This window comes from Mustela putorius, unplaced genomic scaffold (assembly GCF_011764305.1).
Source record: "Mustela putorius furo isolate JIRA1106 unplaced genomic scaffold, ASM1176430v1.1 tig00003871_pilon_pilon_pilon, whole genome shotgun sequence".
Classification (NCBI taxonomy): Eukaryota; Metazoa; Chordata; class Mammalia; order Carnivora; family Mustelidae; genus Mustela; species Mustela putorius.
Genome location: NW_025422023.1, coordinates 6,195,527 through 6,221,106, shown reverse-complemented (window position 1 = coordinate 6,221,106; position 25,580 = coordinate 6,195,527). Strand labels below are relative to the sequence as shown.

Sequence of the window (25,580 nt, the reverse complement as noted above, 5' to 3'; positions counted from 1 at the left end):
CAGTCCACACCAGTGTTTACTACAAAGGTGGCCTAGACTTCAAATTGCAGTCTGGGTTTCTATTCTTGTTTGGGTTAAGGGAAAATGAAGTCCCTAAGGAATGCCCACCAATAGAAAGCTAATTTACAGCACCACTGGCTCATCCTCCAAAGCATACAGATTTTTCTCTTTTCATCTGTATTGTAAAATGCAGTAGTAAATGGGTTCTAGATCTCAATGGGTTATCTGTGGAAGATTGGGAAAATAAGGCTTAAATAACTTTGAGGAAATTATGAGGCTTTCTGCAAGCATGCAAGGAGAAACAAGTCCACAAGAAAGAATTATGGATCAACATCTAGTTTCTTAGGAGGAAGAGGCAATTTCTAAAGTCCTGCAATATATATATTTTTATTTTATACTTCTCTCTTGTCACCTCATATTACCGCTGATACACATCTCTTTCTCCATTCCTTACAGAATGGAGAATGAACTTGTCCTATTTTTGTATCACCACAGCCTAGCAGCAGTCTATAGTATATGCCTATATATCTCTGTCTCTATCTCTATGCATTTGTCAGTGTGTGTGTGTTTTAAGAAATTATTTGACACAGAGAGAGATCAGAAGCAGGCAGAGAGAGAGGGGAAAGCAGGCTCCCTGCCAAGCAGAGAGCCAGACGAGGGTCTCAGTCTCAGGAACCTGAGATCATGACCTGAGCGGAAGGCAGAGGCTTAACCCACTGAGCCACCTAGGCGCCCCTGCCAATTTGTTTTTTAAGTAAATGATTATTCAGCTAGATACTGAGTAGGAAAAAGAAAAAAACATATTACAGATATATCCTGTAGAAGCATACAGCTTTGTATGGAAACATCTCACTTTTATGGAACGACTGTCATAACAAATGACCCACAGAACTGGGTATCAAATCGTGTTCTGCAGAGCATTAATATAAAACTTTGTAGTAGAGGGGCACTTTGGTGGATCAGTGGGTTAAAGCCTCTGCCTTCAGCTCAGGTCATGATCCCAGAGTCCTGGGATCGAGCCCCACATCGGGCTCTCTGCTCAGTGGGGAGCCTGCTTTCTCCTCTCTCTCTGCCTGCCTCTCTGCCTACTTCTGTCAAATAAATAAATAAAAATCTTAAAAACAAAACAAAACAGAAAACTTTGTAGTAGATACAAGTTAAAGTACTGTAGCTCATTGGGGGTGAGGCATGGTCAAGAGAGTATCTATTTAAGCCTTTAAAGATAATTAGAATGTGGACGGGCTTCTTGCTGGGGAAACAAAACAAAACAAAACAAAACAAAACAAAACAAAACAACAAAACAGGGCGCCGGGGTGGCTCAGTGGGTTAAGCTGCTGCCTTCGGCTCAGGTCATGATCTCAGGGTCCTGGGATTGATTCCAGCATCGGGCTCTCAGCAGGGAGCCTGCTTCCCTTCCTCTGTCTCTGCCTGCCTCCCTGCCTACTTATGATCTCTGTCAAATAAATAAATAAAGTCTTTGAAAAAAACAAAACAGCCAGAGGACATTTTAAGGTGGATTCTGACACAGACTCAAGACCATTGCACAAGCCAGGTTCCTTTTACCTGAGATTAAGAGTCTCATTGGTTGGGGTGGGGGTGGGTGGACTGGGCCTTTTCAAGCCCTTGGTTAGAAACAGAGTGAGGAGACGCTGTTGCCGTTGCCTGGCATGTGACAACAAACAGAGCTTTCTGTCACCGGCCTTTGCATTGCTTCTCTTGGTGAGCTTTTCCTCTCTTTCCTCCGGTTCCCTGTTTCTTGTCACCACCACTTCCTGAGATTCTCTTCGAGGTTTGGGATTCTCTGTACGATAGAGCCAGAGGTGTTTTCCCTCTGTGGGTGCGCATGTAGGTGTAGTAGCTGGGGGGGCTGAGTTTGCGGAACCCAGGCTCTGCGGAGAGAATGGTTTTTTCTTTCACAGTTTTTGCTATGTCTTTCCCGCCGCTCTAACTGGCTCCTAGAAGAAAGAGATCATGGTCAAGCGAGCTCTAACCCCCTCTAACGTATTTTCTAGAGCTCTTCCGACAAGCACAAACCTTAAAGCCGTTGGCGCCGCAAGACGACCTGGGCTCTCCTTTTGAGTACGCGGTGAGCGAAGGGCGGAGCAAGGCGGGCCGTCCGCAGCTCAGTGCGCGTGCTCCGAGAGCTTGGCGGGGGAGGAGTCCTACGCCCCCTCGCTCCTAGAGACTTCCGGGGCGGAGAGAAATGGGCGGAGGAAAGACCGGAAGTACAGAGTCCGGCGCCTACTTTTTAATCTCCTTTCCTAGCGGAGTACTTCAGTTTGCGCCTGGTGAACAGTTAGATGGTTGTGAGGGGTGTCTTATTCCTGGTCGCCCTCCCTTTTACTGTACCACGGGGTTCTAAATTGACCTAGAGAAAAATCTGACCCCAGTGAGCGGGTAGGGAGACAGCGTCTGTGGTTAGCTCGTCCATTTATTCAAGTTCTGTTCGACCCTCTTCAGACCGTCGTCAGCTTCCTTTTGCTCCTCGCCTCTAGTGGCTTTGTTTTTACCCTTTTTGCAGCGGCGGCTTCTCCCGCTCCGCCCCTCCCTCCCAGAATTATGTATGATCGAGCTCCCCGCTGGTTCAGATTGGCTGAAGGTGGCAGCACTGAGGAGCATGTGGGTCCTGGATCCTACCAGGTACCTTTCCTGAAGCAGCAGGCAACAGGTAAGAGGTAGGGAAAGGCAAGCCTCCCGTGACGGACACCTCACTTTCAGCCAAGCTCGCTTCTGTGTACTTGTTAAACACAATGGTACCTTAATAAGTGTAACAAATTAAAGACCGTGTTCAGCGGTGTCAAAATAAAAAAGGCTTGAAAAGCATCACAGGATAAGTATTTTGGGTTATGGTTGGTGGTGAGTACATTGTTAGGGAAGTTAATGTTTATAACAACTCAATTGTATTAAATATACGCATAGGCTCTAAGAACCTTGATATTGATATCGATGCTGAAAAGCAGCAAAATTAAAAAATTAAAACAATGACAACTCTGCACTCCAGAGAAACCCAAATCAACCTACTACCCTAATGTCATCGGTCATGTAAACACAGTAATGGCATTTGTTTAAAAATACAGTGTAACAACAGAGGAATGCAGATTAACAATGGAAAAACTATAATTTGGATGGTAGTAAGTTTCTCACATTCTCTCTCACCTATACCCAACATTCACCCCACATACATTTCAGTAGTTTCAACTTTGCATTTTCTAGAAATTCATGCTCACTCACCTCCATGCTTTGGTAGCTGCTGATACTTTGCCCAGTATGCTGTTCTTCCTTCCTAACCTCACTGAGTCCTACTTACTCTTAGACTCAGGTAAAGTGAAATTGTTCTTTGACTCTACTATTTCTCAAGTCTTTCTTTGACTCCTTAATGACTCTTTCATAGGACTTTGATATTATATCTTAATTATCTGTTAACTTATCTGGCTGCCACACTAACTGTGATTCTCTTGGGGGCAATAGTCATGATCTTGTTACTCTCAGCTTTAAATTTTTTTTTTAAGATTTTATTTATTTATTTGACAGAGAGAGAAATCACAAGTAGACAGAGAGGCAGGCAGAGAGAGGGAGAAGCAGGTTTCCCGCTGAGCAGGGAGCCCGATGCAGGGCTCCATCGCAGGACCCCGAGACCAGGACCTGAACTAAGGCAGAAGCCTAACCCACTGAGCCACGCAGGCGCCCCATCAGCTTTTAAATTTTAAAAAATAACAAACAGTAATTCTTGGAATAAAATGTAAAAAAATGTTTAATGGGCTACACATAGCAGAATTAAAAACTCGCTGCATGACTTATGTGAACTCTGCTTAGAAAGCAGTAAGTGGAGTGTTGCAAGACCCTGCTTTTACTGTTTTATAGAATTTTGCCTTGCTGACTTGTGAAAGAAGCTAGGAGATTCTATGCTTAGCAAAGAAAAGCAGCTGCATCCTATGGAGCCCTATTTTAGTAATACTTAACGACAACATGGTAATAATTAATAGAAGGTACAGGTATTATTTCTCTACTGGATAATTTAAAAGTAGCTATTATATCTTTCCTAGGTTCATTTGTTTTACCCTTCTTTAAGATCAGTGACACACTGGTCTATGGAGAAATATACACAGTTAATTCAATTAAGGGTCAGGTAGATTTTTATAGAGAATGATGTAGGTAGAATAGATGTTAGGACTTTATATAACTTGTTACCTTGAACCACAGTAGAGCAAAGGAATTTATAATCTTAGATCTTCATAAGAAAGATGCAAATACTTGTTATTTCTAACTTTTCTCCTTCCTAATTACCACTCTCATATTACTGTAGCCTTCTTGGTCAATCTTCCAGTTTATTATCTTCACATTTTCCTCAGGAAATTCTTTTCACCCCAATCTGTAAACTTCATTGCCTTAGCCTTCAGCCATTTAATCAGAGAGCCTCTTTTCAACCCAGGATTTGCAGCCTAAAAAGAACACACTGAGCTGCTCCGATTTCACAAGTAGGAGAGAGACTGGATGTTCCAATTCCAGATTATTGAGAGCTATTCCTGATTTTCTCACATTTATCTAAGAAGGAAGGATATTTTTTCTTATCAAAGCAAATTTTCTCCTGATGCAACCAGCCTAGTCAAATATGATAAAAATATAGTCTTTTTAGTAATCTGACGTCTCCTGGCATATTATGCTAAGGAGAATTTAATTGCTTTTTGAACTTGATTTACATAATAAATGGCACCCACATCAGCTGTATATTAATTATCTATATTGGTTCTATATTAGTTATCTAAGCTGGGTAACACTAGCTCCTAAATATAGTCTTTCCCAGATTTCTTCTTTGGTGGAGGAGTGGTTAGCTTTACCTGCTATAGAGGCATGAGCTGTCCATGGTCTGCACTCATGCTCATGAGCTTATGCCACCAATAATGATTTATCTTATTAGCCAGTCAGAATTTAGGGAGACCACCTCAGGGAATGCAATCTGTCTTTAAATAAACAATATATATGTGATTGCTGTATATGTTATCGCTGAAGATGAGTATGTTTCAGAGGTCTAGTTATTGCTTTTATATGAAGAATGACCCTTTTGTTTTGAGGCTGTAGCTGTGGCTATGGAACTTGCCCTTTAATCACATGCTGCCCACCTTCTTTCTCAGAATGGACTAACTTTTATTGCTTCATGCCAGTTTGATTTATCTTCTGCTGTTGGTGCCTCAAACTCAGTATTTCCCAGACTGAACTTATTTCTTTCTTTTCAAATCTTTCTTTCTCCTGTATTCCTAATTTCTTCTTTCTGACTGACAGTTTGATTTATCATTTGTAGTTGGCACTTCACATGCCGGTATATCCATATGTCCCAAATCAAACCTTTTATCTCACACTCCACTAACCCTAAGTCCCCAGAACCATCTTCTCCTATATTTTATACCTTAATTATTGGCAGCACTGTTTGTAGTATTATTTGTTATTCTGGTTTTCTCATTATTAGAAGCCAGAGTTTTAGCTTATTCATTATTATACCCTCACTGCATCTCTCCACACACAATAAAGCATCCACTATTGTTAAACGAATGACTAAAGGTGTAGTTTAGAATATCACCTATGAATTCTGTATTTATTGATTAGTATGGAGGGCACTATGATAGGGTGGTCAAACATCTTAATTTATATGGGAACGTGGTTTTAGCACTGAAAGTTCTATGTCCTGAGCATGCTAGAACAGTTAGCCACTCTAAATGTAAACATTATGTAGACAATTGTGAATAAAACAGACAAGTCCCTTTTTTCATGGAGCTAATCAGTATAAACACTTTGTTTTTCTTGTGGTTTTACTTGAGGTCAGTATTTCATGTACACTTTTAGCCTATTGATGAAAGATTCTATATAATTAATTTTGGAAAGCTTCACTGAAGATTTTTTGAGTACTGGCTTCCTTGAATAGATGGGGCTATTGAGTGTTTGTTGTTTCTTTTCTATTTTTCTATGAATTTCAGTATTTTGCAATTAATTTCACACTTGTTTAGGTAGATTCAGTTAGATTCTCTGCCATGGTATTAGGACAGCTGCCTAAGAGCTAGTCTGAACTTAGTTTTCTTAGTTTTCATATTTATCTCACATTACTTCATGTTGTATGATCCTAAATTAAAAAAAAAAAAACCCAAAACCCTTTACTTGAAAGATTAAACACTTATGTAGAAAATTTCGTAAAAATTATAACATCAAAAGTAAATACTCAAGAAACATAACATTGCCCAATTTCTCTTTTAATTATCCTTCTTTCACTCCCCTACAGGTGAGCCCTGTTCTGATTTTTATGGCAATCGTTTTTTTGCTGGTCTTTATGAATTACTAAATCCTGTTGATGAAATGGCCCCTTTATCATAATGCAACGTCTCTCTTATCCCTAGTATTCACTGTTCTAAAATCTGCTATGTCTGATTTTAATATAGTCACTCCAGCTTCCTTTGATTCATGGATGCATGGTGAATCTTTTCCATCCTTTTATTTTTAACTTTATGTCTTTATGTGTTATGAGGGTTATCTGTAGACAACATAAAGTTAGGTCTTATTTTATTATCCAGTTGACAATCTCTGCTGTTTATATTGGGGCACTTAGAACTTTTCTATTTAATTTAATTATCAGTATCGTTGTGTTTAAATTTAATCTCTTGATATTTGTTTTTATCTTATCTCTTCTTTGTTTCTTTTTTTATCCCTACCTTGTTGAATGAGTTTAGTTGTTTTTTAAGTTTTTTAATGATTTTGTTTTCACCTTCACTATTGCTTTACTAGCTATACTGCTTTATTTTTTAGTGGTTGCTCTGAGATTTACAATATACATCTCTAACCTATCACAGTGTACCACTTCACATTAGTATATGAACCTTACTAGAGCGTTCTTCCATTTCTCCCATCTCATCTTTTGTGCTATTGTAGTCATATATTTTACTTCTATATATGCTATAATGTCACAATAATTTGAAATTATTTTTGCTGTAGTTATTTTTTTTTAAAGATTTTATTTATTTATCAGAGAGAGAGAGAAAGAGGGAGAGAGAGCGAGCACAGGCAGACAGAATGGCAGGCAGAGGCAGAGGGAAAAGCAGGCTCCCCGCCGAGCAAGGAGCCCTATGTGGGACTCCATCCCAGAATGCTGGGATCATGACCTGAGCCGAAGGCAGCTGCTTAACCAACTGAGCCACCCAGGCGTCCCTTTGCTGTAGTTATTTTTAAAGAGATTAAGAATTGAGAAAAAAATCTTTTATTAACTCACATAAATTTGTCATTAACTCTATCAGTGTACTTTTTTTTTTTTTTAAGGTTTTTATTTAAGTAATCTCTATACCCAATGTGGGGCTTGAACTCATGACCCTGGATCAAGAGTTGCACACCCTTCTGACTGAGCCAACCAGGTGCCCCATATCAGTGTACTTTTCATTACAGAAGTTTGATTTCAGTATTTTTATATCTTCCCTTTATTTCCTCATCCTGTTGATCTTCTACTTTGTTGAACACATGGAGAATATTTATAAAGATATTTTAGTGTTCTTTTAAAAATAATTATTTAAATTCAATCAATATTTAATGTATTATTGGTTTCAGAGGTAGAGGTCAGTGATTCATCAGTTTTATATAATACCCAGTGCTTATTACATCATGTGTCCTCCTTAATGTCCATCACCCAGTTATCCCATCCTCTCCATCTTCCTCCCCTCCAGCATTCCTGTTTGTTTCCTATGCTTAAGAGTCTCATGATTTGTCTCTCTCTCTCTGATTTCATCTTCTTTTATTTTTATCTCTCTTCCCCTATAATCCTCTGTGTTGTTTTTTAATTTCCAAATATCAGTGAGATTATATGATCACTGTCTTTTCCTGATTGACTTCTTTCCCCTAGCATAATACCCTCTAGTTCCAACCATGTTATTGCAAGTGACAAGAGTTCTTTTTTTCTTTTTCTTTCTTTCTTTCTTTCTTTTTTTTTTTTTTTTGATGGCTGGGCAGTATTCCATTGTATATAGATACCACATCTTCTTTATCCATTTATCTGTAGATGAACACCTGGGCTCTTTCCACAGTTTGACTATTGTGGACATTGCTGATGTAAACATTGGGGTGCACATGCTCCTTTGAATCACTACATTTATAGCTTTGGGTAAATATCCAGTAGTGCAATTGTGGGTCATAGGGTAGCTATGTTTTCAACATTTTGAGGAACCTCCATACTGTTTTCCAGTGTGGTTGCTCCAGCTTGCATTCCCACCAACAGTGTAGGAGTGTTCTCCTTTCTCTGCATCCTTGCCAACCAACATCTGTCATTTCCTGACTTGTTAATTTTAGCCATTATGACTGGTGTGAGGTCATATCTCACTGGTTTTGATTTGCATTTCCCTGATGCCGAGTGATGTTGAGCATTTATTCATGTGTCTGTTGGCCATTTGGATGTCTTCTTTGCCGAAATGTCTTTTCATGTCTTCTGCCCATTTCTTGATTGGAATTTTTTTTTTTTTGGATGTTGAGTTTGATCACTTCTTTATAGATTTTGGATATTAGCCCTTTATATGATATGTCATTTGCAAATATTTTCTCCCATTCTGTTGGTTGTCTTTTGGTTTTGTTGAATGTTTCCTTTGCTGTACAAAAGCTTTTTATCTTGATGAAATCCCAGTAATCCATTTTTGCTTTTGTTTCCCTTACCTTCGGAGACATGCCTAGCAAGAAGTTGCTGCGGCCAAGGTCAAAGACATTGCTGCATATGTTCTCCTCAAGGGTTTGGAGGGGTTCCTGTCTCATATCGAGGTCTTTCATCCATTTTGAGTCTATTTTTGTGTGTCATGTAAGGAGATGGTCCAGTTTCATTCTCCTGCATGTGGCTGTCCAGTTTTCCCAACACCATTTGTTGAAGAGACTGTCTTTTTTCCATTGGACATTCTTAACTGCTTTGTCAAAGACTAATTGACCATAGAGTTGAGGGTCCATTTCTGGGTTTTCTATTCTGTTCCATTGATCCATTTGTCTGTTTTTGTGCCAATATACTGTCTTCATGACTTCAGCTTTGTAATAGAACTTGAAGTCACATTTTGATACATCAGCTTTGGTTTAATTTTTCAACTTTCCTTTGGCTTTTCAGGATCTTTCCACTTCCATATAAATTTTAAGATAATTTGTTCCAGCTCTTTGAAAAAAGTTGATGGCATTTTGATAGGGATTGCATTGAATGTATAGATTGCTCTAGGTAGCATAGACTTTTTAACAATATTTGTTCTCCCAATTATGAGCGTGGAATGTCTTTCCATTTCTTTGTGTCATTTTCAATTTTTTTAAATCAGTGTTTTATAGTTTTTGGAGTACAGGTCTTCCACTGCTTTTGTTAAGTTTATTCCTAGGTATCTTATTTTTGGTGCAGTTACAAATGGAATTGTTTTCTTGATTTCTCTTTCTGTTGCTTCATTAGTGGTGTATAGAAATGCAATAGATTTCTATAGATTGATTTTGTATCCTACAACTTGACTGAATATCACTTATCAGTTTTACAAGTTTTTTTGTGGAGTCTTCAGGATTTTTTATATATTGTATCATGTCATTTGCAAATAGTGGAAGTTTTATGTCTTTCTTACCAATTTGGATGCCTTTTATTTCTTTGTATTGTCTGATTGCTGTGGCTAAGATTACAGTATATATTGAATAAAAGTGGTGAGAGTACACATCCTTGTTTTGTTCCTGACCTTAGGGGGAGAGATGTGAATTTGTCATGATTAAGGATGATGTTAGCTGTGAATTTTTCATATATGGCCTTTAGACTGAGATATGTTCCCTCTCAACCCACTGTGTTAAGGACTTCTATTACAAATGGATATTGTACTTTGTCAAATGCTCTTTTCTGCATTTATTGAAATGATCATATGCTTCCTATCCTTTCTCTTATCGGTATAATGTATCACATTGAATGTTTTCTGAATACTGAATTACCCTTGCAACTTAGGAATAAATCCCACATGATTGTGGTGAACGATTTTTTTGTTGGATTCAGTTTGCTAGTATTTTAAGGATTTTTACATCTATGTTCATTAGAGATTGTAGTTCTCTTTCTCTCTCTCTCTCTCTCTCTCTTTTTTTGTGGTGATTTTGGTATCAGGGTAATGCTGGCTTCATAGAATGAATTTGTAAGTTTTCCTACTGGAATAGTTTGAGAAGAATAGGTATTAACTCTTCCTTAAAAATTTGGTAGAATCCCCCTCTGAAGCCATCTGGTTTGGACTTTCGTTTGTTTGGAGTTTTTGAATACTGACTCAATTTCTTTACTGGTTATGGGTCTGCTCAAATTCTCTGTTTCTTTCTGTTTTAGTTTTTGTATTTATGTTTCTAGGAATTTATTCTTTTCTTCTAGGTTGTCTAATTTGTTGACATATAGTTTTTCATAATATTCTCTTATAATTGTTTGTATTTCTGTGGTGTTGGTTGTTATTTCTCTTCATTTGTGATTTTTTTTTTTTTTGAGTCCTTTCTCTTTTTTTTCCTTGATAATTCTGGCTAGAGGTTTATCAATTTTATTGATTTTTTTTTTTTCTTCTCAAAGAACCAGCCTCTGGTTTTCATTGACCTGTTCTTTTGGTTTTTCAGTTTCTATAGCATTTATTTCTACTCTAATCTTTATTATTTCCATCCTTTTGTTGGGTTTTGATTTTGATTATTCTTCTTTTTCTAGCTCCTCTGGGTGTAAGGTTAGGTTCCTTGAGATTTTTCTTGCTTCTTGAGGTGAGCCTGTGTTGCTATGGCGTTCCTTCTTAGAACCACTTTTTCTGCATCCCAAAGATTTTGGACCATTTCATTTTCATTTTCATGTAATTTTTGATTTCTTCTCTCATTTCTTGGTAGACCCATTCATTGTTTAATAACATGTTATTTAACCTCCCTGTATTTGTGCTATTTCTAGATTTTTTTCTTATGATTGGTTTCTAATTTCATAACATTGTGGTCAGGAAAAAAAGCATAGTATGACTTTGATTTTTTTTAAAAATATGTTGAGACTGGTTTTGTGGCCTCATATATGATCTATTCTGGAAAATGTTCCATGTGCACTTAAAAGAAATGTGTATTCTGCTGTTTTAGGGTGGAATGTTCTGAATATAGCTGTTAAATCCATCTGGTCCAGTGTGTCATTCAAGTCACTGTTTTTTAATTGTTTTTCTGTTTGGATGATCTGTCCATCAGTGTAAGTGGGGTGTTAAAGTCCCTTACTATTATTATATTACTATGCATTATTTCTTTTATGCTTGTTGTTAACTGTTTTATGTATTAGGGTGCTCCTATGTTGGGTGCCTACATATTTGTTATATTTTCTTGTTGGATTGTCCGTTTTATTATTAGATAGTGTCCTTCTTTGTCTCTTGTTACAGTCTTTGTTACAGGCTTATTTTGTACAATATAGCTATTGCTACCCTGGCCTTCTTTTGATATCCATTTACATGATAAATGTTTTTCCACCCCCTCCCTTTCAATCTGTAGGTGTCTTTAGGTCTGCAGTGAGTCTTTTCCAGACAGCATATACATGGGTCTTGTTTTTTCTCTATTCAGTCAGTCACCTTATGTCTTTTGACTAAACTGTTTTTAGTCAATTTATATTCAAAGTAATTACTAATAGATATATATTTATTGCCATCTTTTTTTTTTTGTTTTGTTTTGTGGTTGTTTCTGAAGATTTTCTCTGATCCATTCTTGTCTTTTTCTCTTTCATAGTTTGTTGGTTTTTAGTGATATAACAAAGAATTAATTCTTGATTTCAGTTGCGTTTTAGTGAATGTGGACTTCAAAAGAAACACATTATTTCCTGTTTCAGGAAGATTGTTATTATTAGCCCAGATTAGTAAATTTTAAATTGTAGTAATTATTGCCATATATTCTGACAGTAGTGTACATTTTCCTTTAGTGTATAAGAGTCTCACAAATTTTGTTCCCTCACTTTCATTCTTTTTATTACCCATTAAAGATAACTGCTCTGCTCTCTCCCATATCTTTTGTGATATTTGTGTTGCTTAAATTATACTCATTTTCTTGATACAGTTCTTGTTTTTTTTTTTAATCAGTCTTTCAGAAGACTAAGTCTGTCTACTAAGTTTATCAGGTTTGTCTAATTTTATGATTATTTGTTCCAAAGAAATTTGTATCTTAGATTTGTAAACCTTTGGGGTCAGGCAGTCAAGAAATACTTACCAAGTATCAACTATGTACCAAAGCAAAGAGACATTATTAATTACTTGCTGTAAAGTCACTTTAAATTATTTCAGTCTAAGTTGTTGCCACAACTTTATATATGCTATTCTCTATAAATAATAGATGTTGCTCCAAAATGTAAAATGCTGGTCTTCTGAGGATGAAAATATTTTATTAGCTAAGCATAACTGTTGTTTTCATCTTAGCCAAATATTCTTAGAAGAAAAAAAGGCTTTTGCTTTTTATTTCTTTAAGTATTTTTTCTGTTTGGGACTTTGAGTTCTGTAAGTTCTTTTATTTAATATATGTTAATAAATGTTCTGCTGTTAATCAGAATTTTAAAAAATACAGCAACTTCCGTGGCTGTATTCTGATAATATAGTGTTCTGATAATATAGTGTTCTGATAATATAGTCTCCACAGTTGAGGTTACTAAATGATTTTATATATTTTGAATGCTTTTTCTCTGAAATCACTGGGACCCTATCTTATCTTCCAGTGATATGATTTTACTTTTATAGGTGGCTATGCACCATTCCTTTCTTTGGCTGCCAGAGAAAGTACTTTTACTGTTGCCTCTAACACTGAGAAAGCTGTTCCAAGGCCGGGGCACTATAATGTTTCAGAAGCACAGGTAAATTTATAACAGTTATTATAGTTGTTAGAGTTAATAAGAATTATACTTTCCTCCTCTCCTAGACTAATATGTCATTTGTCATATTTTCTTTTCCCTTCATATCCTCTTCTTTCTCCTTTTAATCTATATTTTGTTATTAGAATATGAGAAAATTAAAAGTGTTTATTGTTGATTGCCTGGTTGGATGTTCTTCATTGTTCCATGTATTCTATAAGACATAAAACACTGTTACGTTCTTCATGGTTCTTGGGATTCTTGAGTGGGAGAATAGGACTATTGAATGAATTATGGCGCATGAGAGCTGTGCAGATGATCAAGATATGTAGATGGAGGATGGCAATAGAATTAAAAATAGTTTTTGTGCATATTCTTAAGGTATAGCTACTTTCATTGCCTCATCTGGCTCCTAAACAGTCTTGAGAGTCTATGACCAGAATATCTTTGATGATCCATTCATGTTTAGAAACAATATCTTCATAATTGTGAATATCATCTTTTACCCTTTTCACATTCATTTTGCCTTCATACATCATGACTCTTAATTGAGCTTAGCAGATCTTTATTTCCTTTGTTGGAAGCCCAGGTGCTATCATTGATAACTTAATTGTTGCGTTAGACTTCCTGAGTTGGTAATAGCAACCATTCTATCAGGAGATTTGGCTTAGAAACAATAGATTTTTAAGAGTGATACTAGATTTACAATAGTATTTGTAGGAAAGGTATTTGGGTGGCTTATGGGCTTGAAGGATTAATTGTATAGTTAAGTCCTTTTTTTAAAAAGATTTTATTTATTTATTTGACAGAGGACGATCACAAGTATGAGAGAGACGGCGGGGGTGGGGAAAAGCAGGCTCCCTGCTGAGCAGAGAGCCAGATGCAGATACAGGACTCAAACCCAGGACCCTGAGATCATGACCTGAGCCGAAGACAGAGGCTTAGCCCACTGGGCCACCCAGGCCCCTGTATAGTTGAGTCTTAAGGAAGGACAGGACTTAGACAATTCCAGGTATTTCAATAGTAAGAGCTGCAATCAGGAACTGCCATTAGATAACTTAATTCTATAACGCCCTTCCATTTTTTTATGTGTCACTCCATTTAGGATTAAAATTCTTAGTAGGGAGAATCTGTTTGGTCCAGTCATTCCTGGGATAGGGAATCCAGTGTTTGGAAGCTTCTCTAAAACCACAAAGTATAGGGGAGGTTTGATTGCCCCAACAATGGTGAATGTGGATGCTGTTATGGGAAGATAATGGATGGGATGCTGGACAGATAAAAAACAATAGATTACCATTACAGTTTATCCCTTGACTGCCCAGTTCTCTTCTCTCTCATGTGTACTACATATGCATATAATTCTTCTTTCCACATATCCTATTTAAAAAACACAATTATTTTATGTATAATTTTCAAATATAACTTCACCAAAGAAGCTAAACTGAGGTCTAGCTATTGCATTGAGAGATGATATTACATTGTCACTACCAAATGGATCTTTAGATTAAGGCCATTTCTACTTTTGTTTTTTTCACATTCCTGTTCCATTATTCTGCAACCTATAGGTTAAATATAAGTAAGTATAACATGAGATACTATAAAGAAATGGTTAGTAGTGTGGGCTCCTAAAGTAGACAACCGGTATTTGAAATCTGTCTCTGCTACATACTAGTTCAGACAGATTTCCAAATAGGTAGACTTAATCTTAACTGCTTAATCTCTTTGAGCTTTAGGGATACTAGGGGTACTAAGTTTGTGGACCTTTTCTTTTTTCTTTTCTTTCTTTCTTTCTTTTTTTTTTTTTTTAAAGATTTTATTTATTTATTTGACAGAGAGAGAGATCACAAGTAGGCAGAGAGTCAGGCAGAGAGAGAGAGAAGCAGGTTCCCCGCTGAGCAAAGAACCCGATGCAGGGCTCGATCCCAGGACACTGAAATCATGACCTGAGCTGAAGGCAGCAGCTTAATCCACCCAGCCACCCAGGAGCCCCTGTGGACTTTTTCTAAGAGTTACATTCATCAGTAAGCATTTTAGAATAGTGGTTAATTATAGGTAGCATCTTATAACTTTTATCCATTATTAGTGTTGCCATTTTACAATAGACGAGGGAAAAAAGGAGAGGGGAAATGAAAGAAAGTGATGTAGGAAACAAGGAAATGCAGATGGGGACTTGTTAGTTTATGTAATTGATCTGAAGCTATAGATAAGATTTTTTCATTACTCATTCTGTGTTCCCTGTCTCTTTAGAGGGACTTGATCAGGTGGAGTTTTCAGCCTGATGTGGTAACCAGAATCTTTAGTTCTAAGGGGTCTGAGCTCTTGAGTCACAGGCTTCCTTCTCAAACCTTTAAATAAACTTGCTCTTACCATTTTCAGTGGGCATTATAGTTTGAGGAAGCTCTGCAGGGTTTCTCTGTGTTCCATCCTACCGCAGTGCATGGCTTTCCTTAGTCCTGTTTCTCAGTCCTGGTCAGGGTTAATCACCTCAGCCAATATACTCCTTATTTTGCTTTCTAGCACACAGAACCTGGAATGGCCAGTTGATGTCTCAACTTCCAATTCAGTGGAACGTTTATGTCTCTTTTATGGGTTCTTAAAACTTACAGAGTACTAGCACCTAGAGGACAAAAAGCAAAAAATAGTAATGGGTAATGAGATGTCATCATTAGAAGTGTCACTCCTGCTTCTACTCTTTGGCCCATGGCCAGCATATTATGGGTATATGGGCTTGCTGTAACTCCACTATTCCAAGAGGGGAATGGAATAAAATACACAATAAGCAGATTTCAAGCTTGTTAAGTATGACAAATATCAGGATGTTGGAATATTATAATAATAGTGATTTTAGTCAATTCCACATATAAAATAATGTAAAGTACAACTTAGACCAGGTTTTATTTTATTCCAAATTGGGGTACATTTCTTCTATTTCAAGAATAAGGAACTAGGAAATGTACATTTTTAATACAATGGACAATCTAAGAAAAAGAGTTCTAGTATTCTCTGTTTCTTCTTCTTTTTCTTTTTTTTAAAAAAATTATTTATTTATTTGACAGAGATCACAAGTAGGCAGAGAGATAGGCAGAGAGAGAGAGGAGGAGGAAGCAGGCTCCCTGATAAGCAGAGAGCCCGATGCAGGGCTCAATCCCAGGACGCTGGAGTCATGACCTGAGCTGAAGGCAGAGGCTTTAAATCACTGAGCCACCCAGGCGCCCTTCTGTTTCTTCTTAAAACTATAAGCCAATGCCAGGAGAAGACTGATTTCCTTGGTTTCAAAAATGACTGTGCCTTATTTACTCAGTTGCTGTTGATTTTTTTGGGTTGTTTTAGGCTAAATTCTTTTTGTTTGTTTGTTTTTTAGAATCAGAATTATATTTTCTTCCTTTAAGTTCTTCCTTTAAGCTTATTATGATCCTATTTTAAAAATTTAATTTTATTTTTTCAGTGTTCCAAGATTTATTGTTTATGTACCACACCCAGTGCTCTATGCAATACATGGCCTCCTTAGTACCCATCACCAGCCTCACCCATCCCCCTGCACCCTTCCTTCCCAAACCCTGTTTGTTTCTCAGAGTCCACAGTCTCTCATGGTTTGTCTCCCCCTTTGATTACCCCAAACTCTCTTCTCCTTTCCAACTCCCAGTGTCCTCTGTGTTATTCCTTATCCTCTACAAGTAAGTGAAACCATATGATAATTGACTCTCTCTGCTTTACTTATTTCACTCAGCATAATCTCCTCCAGTCCCATCCATGTTGATTCAAAAGTTGGGTATTCATCCTTTCTGATGGAGGTGTAATATTCCATTGTATATGTGGACCATATCTTGCAGAACTTTTAAAGTTCCAAGAAGTGTAAGTTTATCATGCTATTTAAAAAAGAAAGTCCATTGTTATTTTAAATGACTGAATTAGAAAATGTTTGTCATGTGACAATAGTTATACTAATTATACAAATAATTAATATGCTTGATAATAATTAAGGGGATAATCCTATTGGAAATTAATGCCAGTATTTAACAATTTATTTTTATACCTTTTTTTTTTGAGAATAGGTTGAAATGTTCCTTTCTATTAGCAATTACCTAGTAAATATTTGGAAACTTCAAATGAAATTTGAGAAGACTGAAAATGTGGTTGTAGTTGTGAAGGCCTGCTTCCACTGTATGTAATACTTGAAGTTCTTATAAAAGCAAAACATTTGGGAGTTAAAACTGTGTGCCCCAATTTAGTCTTCTCTATTTCTCTGTTTCTGTTATGGTTATCTCACTTTGATTATGATTGTCACCAGTATGCCAAAGTTGGGAGTGAGGATAGGAGTATTCTTTTTGCCTCTCCAGCTCTTGACCTTTTATGGGCAAATTCACTTTTTTCTTTGTCTCCTCTAGCATATCTGAAGTGTGCTAATTTTTTTCAAAAGTAAGTTCCCACAATTTAAGGGGAATTAAGAAAATAAAAGACACGGAAGAATGAAGTTTACAAAGTACAAGTTTCTGATTCTTTGATAGATAATTAGCTTATTAAGTCACAAACCTTATTTTGTTCCTATCCTTTTTCCAAAAATGAATCCCACCCCAAAGAGTCAGTTCAAATTTCATTTATGTTTTCTGGCTCTAATTCTTTTCTAGTTTGTGACCTGTTTATGCATGGCTGATACCATCTTTTTCCTTGCTATATAAGACTTAGATGTGGAGATCTCTTCCCTGGATCCAGATAAATAGTTTCCTTCATATTTCTCACTATCAGGGCCTACTAATAGATGTCCAAATTAGGTTTGATTTTTGATCTGAGAGATACATTTCACTAGAGCTGTATGATGGGATATCAGATTGATTCAGTAGATGGCCTCACACTTCCGATGAGACTGCATTCTGTATTGTTGGGCAGTTGGTGGCAATGTAGTAATTCATCAAATAACCACACCATATAGACAAAAGCATAGGACTCAAGAAGTAGGAAGGCTGTTGTCTCATAGTTTTCATATAAAATGTATAATTACCTCATAATATAATTTTTGGGTCCTTTATCTGACCCTGTAGTTCCTTTTATAACCTCTGGTAAAATCGGTAGAATTGATAATTAGGAAATATGAGTAATTAGAAAAGTGCTGGTTAATTTCTACCAGTTTTTAAAAAATCAGATTAATTTTGCTATCTTCTGTTGAAGTTCAATATAAATTCAAATTACTGTGTGAAATGTAAGATCATAGAGACTACAGTAATGACTTTCAAAGAATCAAGATTTGAGGAGATTTTCTCTTTTACCATGCTTTTACTTTTTATCTAACTTGAAATGCTAATGTTTTTGCAAAATCATTAAATTTTGTTATAGATCCAAACTCTTTTTAAACAGGAATTATGGTCTTATTAAAATAGTTATCAGGCAGTGGATTGGCTACCTAAGAATATAATTTTGACTCAGTTTTTAAAAGAAGACCTCTTGTGTATTTCTTAAAAGCTGAAAGCACCTGATTAAGATTCAAACTAGAGATGGGCTCAGTTAATAGTGATTATGAACATATGGTGTGTATACCATGAGAAAAGGTCTGTTGGTAAATAAGTGACTTAAAAAATCTCATCTGGGGGCTCAGCCTAGATTAAACATCTGCCTTCAGCTCAGGTCATGATCCTGGAGACTGGAGTCTTGGGACTGAGTCCCAGGTTGGTCTCCCTGCTTAGTGGTGAGTCTGCTTCTTCACCTTCCCTATGTTCCCTTTCTCTCTCTCTCTCATCATTTCCTCTCTCCCAAATAAATAAAATCTTTAAAAAAAAGATCTTATTGGATCTATCAAATGCCAACCATTATTACTATGAATCGTCTTTGAAATGATTATATGGTGACTTTAAATTGAAACTAATAAGATTCTTTTTCTGAATTCTTTTCAGAATTTTTCTATTTCTGAATTCACCAACTATTACTCAGTTGATAATTTTTTGATTCTAGAGAATCCAGACATGGGGCATGGAGAGCTACGGGAGATTCTTCCCAGTCCCTCCTCTGCATTAAACAATGTTTAAAATTAATCTGAGTATAAAACCAAACTATTAGGGGAGGGCTAGCAAGATGGCAGAAGAGTAGGAGACCTAAATTCTGTTTGGTCCCAGGAATTCAGCTAGATATTTATCAAATTATTCTGAATACCCATGAACTCAACAGGAGATTAAAGAAAAGAATAACAGCAAATCTTTGAATAGAAAAGTAACTACTTTCTGGAAGGTAGGACATTTGGAGAAGTGAATTTGAGGTGATATTTGGGAAGATAGACTGTGGTGGGATGGTCAAGCAATAAATTAGCAGAGCACAAAATTGGAACTTTTAGTTAGAAGTCTGCTTAGTGAGGGACGTCATTCCAGTGGTTAAGTGAGGGGTGGAACCCTTGCTGGGACAGTGTGGTCTCAGGACTCTTGGGGGTCGTAGAAAGACTGAGGGTACCTGAGTGCAGCAGAACACCCAGGTATTGGAGTCGGGAAGGGGGCTGCAAAGAGTGAACCAAGAAGTGGGCTCTCAACTTGGGATTGCCATAAACTGTGATCCATGGCATAGTTGGGCCACTGCTCTTTGAGCAGAGTCCCAACAAGGGGCAGATCCTGGGAGACTCTTGTTCCTTCCCCAGAGGAGTGGTGTGGGAACATGCTACAGGAATCTGCTGGGTTTGAAAACTCCAAATAGTGCTGTGTGCCAGAGATAGAAATGCTTGGTCACAGGCTGGGTAAGCTCAGAGTGTGGCCAGAGACCAAGGAGTGATTTACTGCTTTTCTCTGAGAGAGCAGTGAGGAGTGGGGGCCCGATTTCTCTTCTCCTCCAGGGCTAGAGATTGGGAGGCTGCCATTTTTATTCTTGTCCTCTAAAGCTGTGTGGAAGGCCTTCAGGGAACAAAACCTATGGAGAACAATCCCGAGCAGATTACATAGCATGGCCCCTGGCAAGGGTGGTGCAATTCCTTCTGGGGCAAACACATCTGAGAATCACTGCAACAGGCCCCTCCCCTAGAAGATCAGTAAGAACATCCAGCCAAGACCAACTTTACTGATTAATGAGAACTGCAAAACCCAGTGCTAGGAGAATACAGCACATAGAATTCATGGCTTTCCCCCCATAATTCTTTATTCTTTTGAAGTCAATTTTTAAAGTTTTCTATATTTCTTTCTTTTTTTTTTTTGAATTCTTCTTCTTTCCTTTTCAACCAACTTCTTATCAATTCCCTTTTAAAAGTCTTTTTTAATTTTCATTTTTATAGTCATCCCTTTAATGTATTTAACCTTATTTTTTATATACATATATGTTTTTCTTTCTTTAATATTTTGGGATACAGTTTCTTCTAACAGACCAAAATATACCCTAAATCACTTAGTTTATAGCTTTGGTCTGTTCATCCACCTGATAACATTCTCTCCTTTTTAAAAAATTGTTTTCTTCTTTCTTTTTCAACCAACTTCTGATCTTACCAATTCCTTTTTAAAAAATATTTAAAATTTTTCATTTTTATAGTCATTTCCATCCCTTCATTGTATTTACCATTATTTTCATGCATGTAGATATATAGTTTTTCTTTCTTTAAAATTTTGGGAGGCAGTTTCTTCTAACAGGCCAAAATACACCTCAAATCCAGTGTGTGGCTCTGTTCTCTTCATGGTCCTGATCATATTCTTTCTCTTCTTTTTTTTTTCCTTTTCCTCTGGGTTTAGGTTTCTTCTGATTTGTTTAAAAGATTTGCAAATCTTCTGATTTCCACATTTTTCTGGGGATGTTGTTACCCTTTTAGCATTTTTTTCCCTCATTCATCTATTCTCTGGACAAAATGACAAAATGAAAAAAAACTCATCTCGAGAAAAAGAATAAGAAGGGTGCCTGGGTGGCTCAGTGGTTAAGCCGCTGCCTTTGGTTCGGGTCATGATCTTGGGGTCCTGGGATCGAGTCCTGCATCAGGCTCTCTGCTCGGTGGGGAGCCTGCTTCCCTCTCTCTCTCTCTCTCTGCCTGCCTCTCCATCTGCTTGTGATCTCTCTCTGTCAAATAACTAAATAAAATTTAAAAAAAAAAAAAGAAAAGAAAAAGAACAAGAGACAATACTGACTGCCAAGGACCTAATTAATATGGGCATTAGTAAAATGTTAGAACCAGAGTTCAGAATGATTATGAAGACGCTAGCTGGGTTTGAAAAAAGCATAGAAGATAGTATAAAATCTCTTTCCGGAGAAGTAAAATCTAACCAAGTTGAAATAAAAAGGCTTTTAATGAGGTGCAATAAGAAATGGATGCTCTAACTGCTAGGATAAATGAGGCAGAAGAGAATTAGTGATACAGAAGACCAAATGATGAAAAATAGAGAAGCTGCGAAAAAGAGGGATTAACAATTACTGGATCACGAGGGGAGAATTCAAGAGATAAGTGATACCATAAAGGAAAACAATCTACACATTTAATGTAATCTCTATCAAAATACCATCAGCTTTTTTCCTTGAGTTAGAACAAATCATCCTAAAATTTGTATGGAACCAGAAAAGACACTGAATAGCCAGAGGAATGTTGAAAAAGAAAACCAAAACTGGTGGTATCACAATTCAGACTTCAAGCTCTATTACAAAACTGTAATTACAGTTTTGTAATCAAACCTGTAATTGATGATTACAGTTTTGTAATCATCAAGACAGTACTGGAGTGCTTGGGTTGCTCAGTCATTAAGCATCTGTATTCAGCTTGGGTCATGAACCAATCCCAGAGTTCTGGGATTGAGCCCCTCATATGGCTCCCTGCTCAGTGGGAAGCCTGCTTCTCCCTCTTCCACTCTCCCTGCTTGTGTTCCTTCTCTTGCTGTCTCCCTCTCTGTCAAATAGATAAAAATATATATGTAAAAAAAACCAACAGTATGGTACCGGCACAGAAACAGACACATAGATCAATGGAATGGAATAGAGAGCCCAGAAATGGACCCTCAACTCTATGGTCAACTAATCTTTGACAAAGCAGGAAAGAATGTCCAATGGAAAAAAAAAACACCAGTCTTTCAACAAATGGTGTTGGGAAAATTGGACAGTCACATGCAGAAGAGTGAAATTGGAACATTTTCTTATACCAAACACAAAGATAAACTCAAAATGGATGAAAGACCTCAATGTGAGACAGGCATCCATCAAAATCCCTTAGGAGAATACAGGGAATACAGGCAACAACCACTTTGGTCTCAGCCGCAGCTACTTCTTCCTAGAAACATTGCTAAAGGCAAGGGAAGAAAGGGAAAGAATGAACTATTGGGACTTCATCAAGATAAAAAGATTTGTAAGGCAAAAGAAAGAGTCAGCAAAGCCAACAGACAACTAACAGAATAGGAAAAGATATGGCACATGACATATCGGATAAAGGGCTAATATCCACAATCTATAAAGAACTTATCAAACTCAACACCCAAAGAACAAATAATCCAATCAAGAAATGGGCAGAAGACATGAACAGATATTTCTGCAAAGAAGACATCCAAATAGTCAATAGACACATGAAAAAATGCTCACCATCATTTGGCATCAGGGAAATACAAATAAAAACCACAATGAGATACCACCTCACTCCAGTCAAAATGGCTAAAATTAACTAGTCAGGAAACAACAGGTGTTGGTGAGGATGCAGAGAAGGGGGAGCCCTTCTACACTGTTGGTGGGAATGCAAGCTGGTGCAGCCACTCTGGAAAACAGTTGAAAATAGAGATACCCTACAATCCAGCAATTGTGCTACTGGGTATTTACCCCAAAGATACAAATATAGTGATCTGAAGGAGCATGTGCACCCCAATGTTTTATATATATATATATATATATATATACCCCCCACACATACACACACATATGTGTATATGTATCACACACACACGTACATAATACATACATACACACAATAGAATATTATGCAGCCATTAAAAAAGTAAATCTTACCATTTGCAATGATGTGGATGGAACTATAGGGTATTATGCTAAGTGAAGTAAGTCAACAATTATCATATGATCTCCCTGATAGGAGGAATTTGAGAAACAAGACAAGAGGATTGTAGGAGAAGGAGGGAAAAATGAAACAAAACAAAACCCAAAAGGGAGACAAACCATAAAAGACTCTCAATCTCAGGAAATGAATTGAAGGTTGCTGGAGTGGACGAGGTTGGGGGGGATGGAGTGGTTGATGGACATTGGGGAGGGTATGTGCTATGGTGAGCACTGTGAATTGTGTAAGACTGATGAATCACAGTCCTGTACCCCTGATACAATACATTATATGTTAATTAAAAAAAAAAGAACTATTGGGACTTAATCAAGATAAAAAGCTTTTGCACAGCAAAAGAAATAGTCAACAAAACCAAAAGACGAAAGGCAGAATGGGAGAAGATATTTGCAAGTGACATATCAGATAAAGGGCTAGTATCCAAAATCTATAAAGAACTTACCAGACTCAACACTCAAAGAACTAATAATCCAATCAAGAAATGGGCCGAAGACATGAGCAGACATTTCGCAAAGAAGACATCCAAGTGGCCAACAGACACATGAAAAAATGCTCAACATCACTTGGCCTCAGGAAAATACAAATCAAAACCATGATGAGATATAACCTCACACCAGTCAGAATGGCTAAAATTAACAAGTCAGGAAATGATAGATTTTGGTGAGGATGCACAGAAAGGGGAATCATCCTACACTGTTTCTGGGAATGCAAACTGTTGTTGCAGGATGGAAACAGTTCAGAGGTTCCTCAAAAAGTTGGAAATAGAGCTACGCTATGACCCAGCAATTGCACTATTGGGTATTTACACCAAAGATAGAAATGTAGTGATTCGAAGGGGCATATGCACCCCAATGTTTATAGCAGCAGTGTTCACAATAGCCAAACTATGGAAAGAGCCTAGATGTCCATCAACAGATGAATGGATAAAGATGATATGCTATATGTATACAGTGGAGTACTATGCAGCCATCAAAAATTGAAATCTTGCCATTTGTGGTGATGTGGCTGGAACTAGAGGGTATTATGCTAAGTGAAATAAGTCAGTCAGAGAAAGACAATTATATGATCTCACTGAGGTATGGAATTTGAGAAAGAAGACAGAGGATCACAGGGGGAGAAGAGGAATAAATGAAACAAGATGAAACCAGAGAGGGAAACAAACCATAAGAGACTCCATCTCAGGAAACTAACTGAGGGTTGCTGGAGTGGAGGGGTTTGGGAGGGATGGGGTGGCTGGTTGATGCACATTGTGGAGGTTATGTGCTATGGTGAGCACTGTGAATTGTGTAAGACTGTTGAATCACGTACCCCTGAAACAAATAATACATTATATGTTAAAGAAAAAGAAAAATGTGCTGTTAAAAAAACCAGGAATAAACCAGCTAACCAAATAAAAACCCATGCAGTTGCCACTAAGCCTATGTAAGCATCCCTGGAAATGACCAAAAAGTAGTTCATGAAAATAATTAATCCTAAACAAGCTTGGAAAGGTTGCTTTTTCCTTGCAGTGTGAGTACCAATATTTTTAGCTCATTTCAGAGATACGTATTCTTTTGAGGCCTGCTAGTGTATGCTCTTCATTCTTGCTCTACAACTTTCAGGATTCCTTTGTTTTGATTCCTGTTTTAAAACTGAATTTTGCATTCTCTTGGAGTGTCCTAAATATAGTAAATTTTAATCTGAATTCATAGTTAAAACTGATGACTATAGCTGTTGTCCTCTCTTATTCTAGAATGATGTCTTTAGTCAAGAGCCTTGGGTTTTAAAACTGTTTGTTCATATTAATATGTAATACTTACCAAATAGTATTAATTATCAAGTGCTTCTTTTAATTATTTCATTTTTTTCTCTCCAATTTAGTATAATATAAAAGGAGGTCATAGTCTACAAAACCGGGAGAAGCGTTTTAAGAAGTTTGTTTCAGATAGTCCAGGACCAGCGAGCTATGATCAGTTTTATCCTGGAACATTAGATATCATGAACAGAAAAGCACTACAGGTAAAAGAGCATCTTCAATCAGTATGTTGCTATTTTAAATTATACTTTGACATTTCTTTTAGTTAAAATAGAAAAGGTTTAATATTTTATGTGGTAAGTACATTAAGAAAAACTTTACTATAAAAATTATTTTTATTAGTATCCATATTGTAGTTTATAATTAAATTAATATTCAATGTGTATAAACTAGTTTTTTATTGTATTAACAACTGACTTCGTTTTTGCTTTTAATAAATCTATTATCACTTCCAATTTCTATGGTAAATGGAAAGTAAAGGAGATTTAAAAAACCACCCAAGTGGTCTACCTATATATAGAGAGAAAACTCTGTAATAAGTACTGTTAATAATACAGTGAAATTGAAAGCATGATTCCTGAAATAAAAAAAACTTAAAATTTAGATGAGAGAGAGCTATATAGATTGTTACTAATGCAAGATGAAATATGATAGGTGCTAAATGAATAACCGTGTAATTGAATTCCATAGGAATTTTAAAACTACATTAATTTTGTTTTTAGAGGGACGCCTGGGTGGCTCAGTTGGTTAAGTAGCTGCCTTCGGCTCAGGTCATGATCCCAGGGTCCTGGGATCGAGTCCCACATTGGGCTTCTTGCTCGGCAGGGAGCCTGCTTCTCCCTCTGCCTCTGCTTGCCTCTCTGTCTGCCTGTGCTTGCTCGCTCTCTCTCCCTCTGTCTCTGACAAATAAATAAATAAAATCTTAAAAAAAAAATTTTTTTTTTTAGAGAGAGCAATGGGGCTGGGGGATAGAGGACGAGGGAGAATCTGAAGCA

General features: G+C 37.0%; 1 protein-coding gene and 1 long non-coding RNA gene across 3 annotated transcripts in view; one reads left to right on the top strand and one right to left on the bottom strand.

Annotated features, from left to right (window-relative positions):
- Positions 1–1,563: 1,563 nt before the first annotated feature.
- The window catches only part of STPG2 (sperm tail PG-rich repeat containing 2), a 594,891-nt gene continuing 570,874 nt past the window's right edge, over positions 1,564–25,580 (top strand). Inside the window, exons 1-4 of one of the 2 annotated variants that reach the window (XM_045067076.1) lie at positions 1,564–1,719; positions 2,522–2,668; positions 12,702–12,814; positions 24,651–24,788. In XM_045067076.1, coding sequence (XP_044923011.1) covers positions 2,560–2,668; positions 12,702–12,814; positions 24,651–24,788 — 360 coding nt within the window. In that variant the 5' untranslated portion in view covers positions 1,564–1,719; positions 2,522–2,559. Of the gene's footprint in view, positions 1,720–2,521; positions 2,669–12,701; positions 12,815–24,650; positions 24,789–25,580 lie in introns of those variants that run through there. The other variant, XM_045067077.1, reaches the window with a different exon arrangement.
- LOC123388079 lies at positions 1,912–2,199 on the bottom strand. The gene is made up of 2 exons (XR_006602623.1): positions 2,035–2,199; positions 1,912–1,955 (listed from the first exon to the last, which is right to left on the bottom strand). It is a non-coding gene; the product is annotated as an uncharacterized LOC123388079 (long non-coding RNA).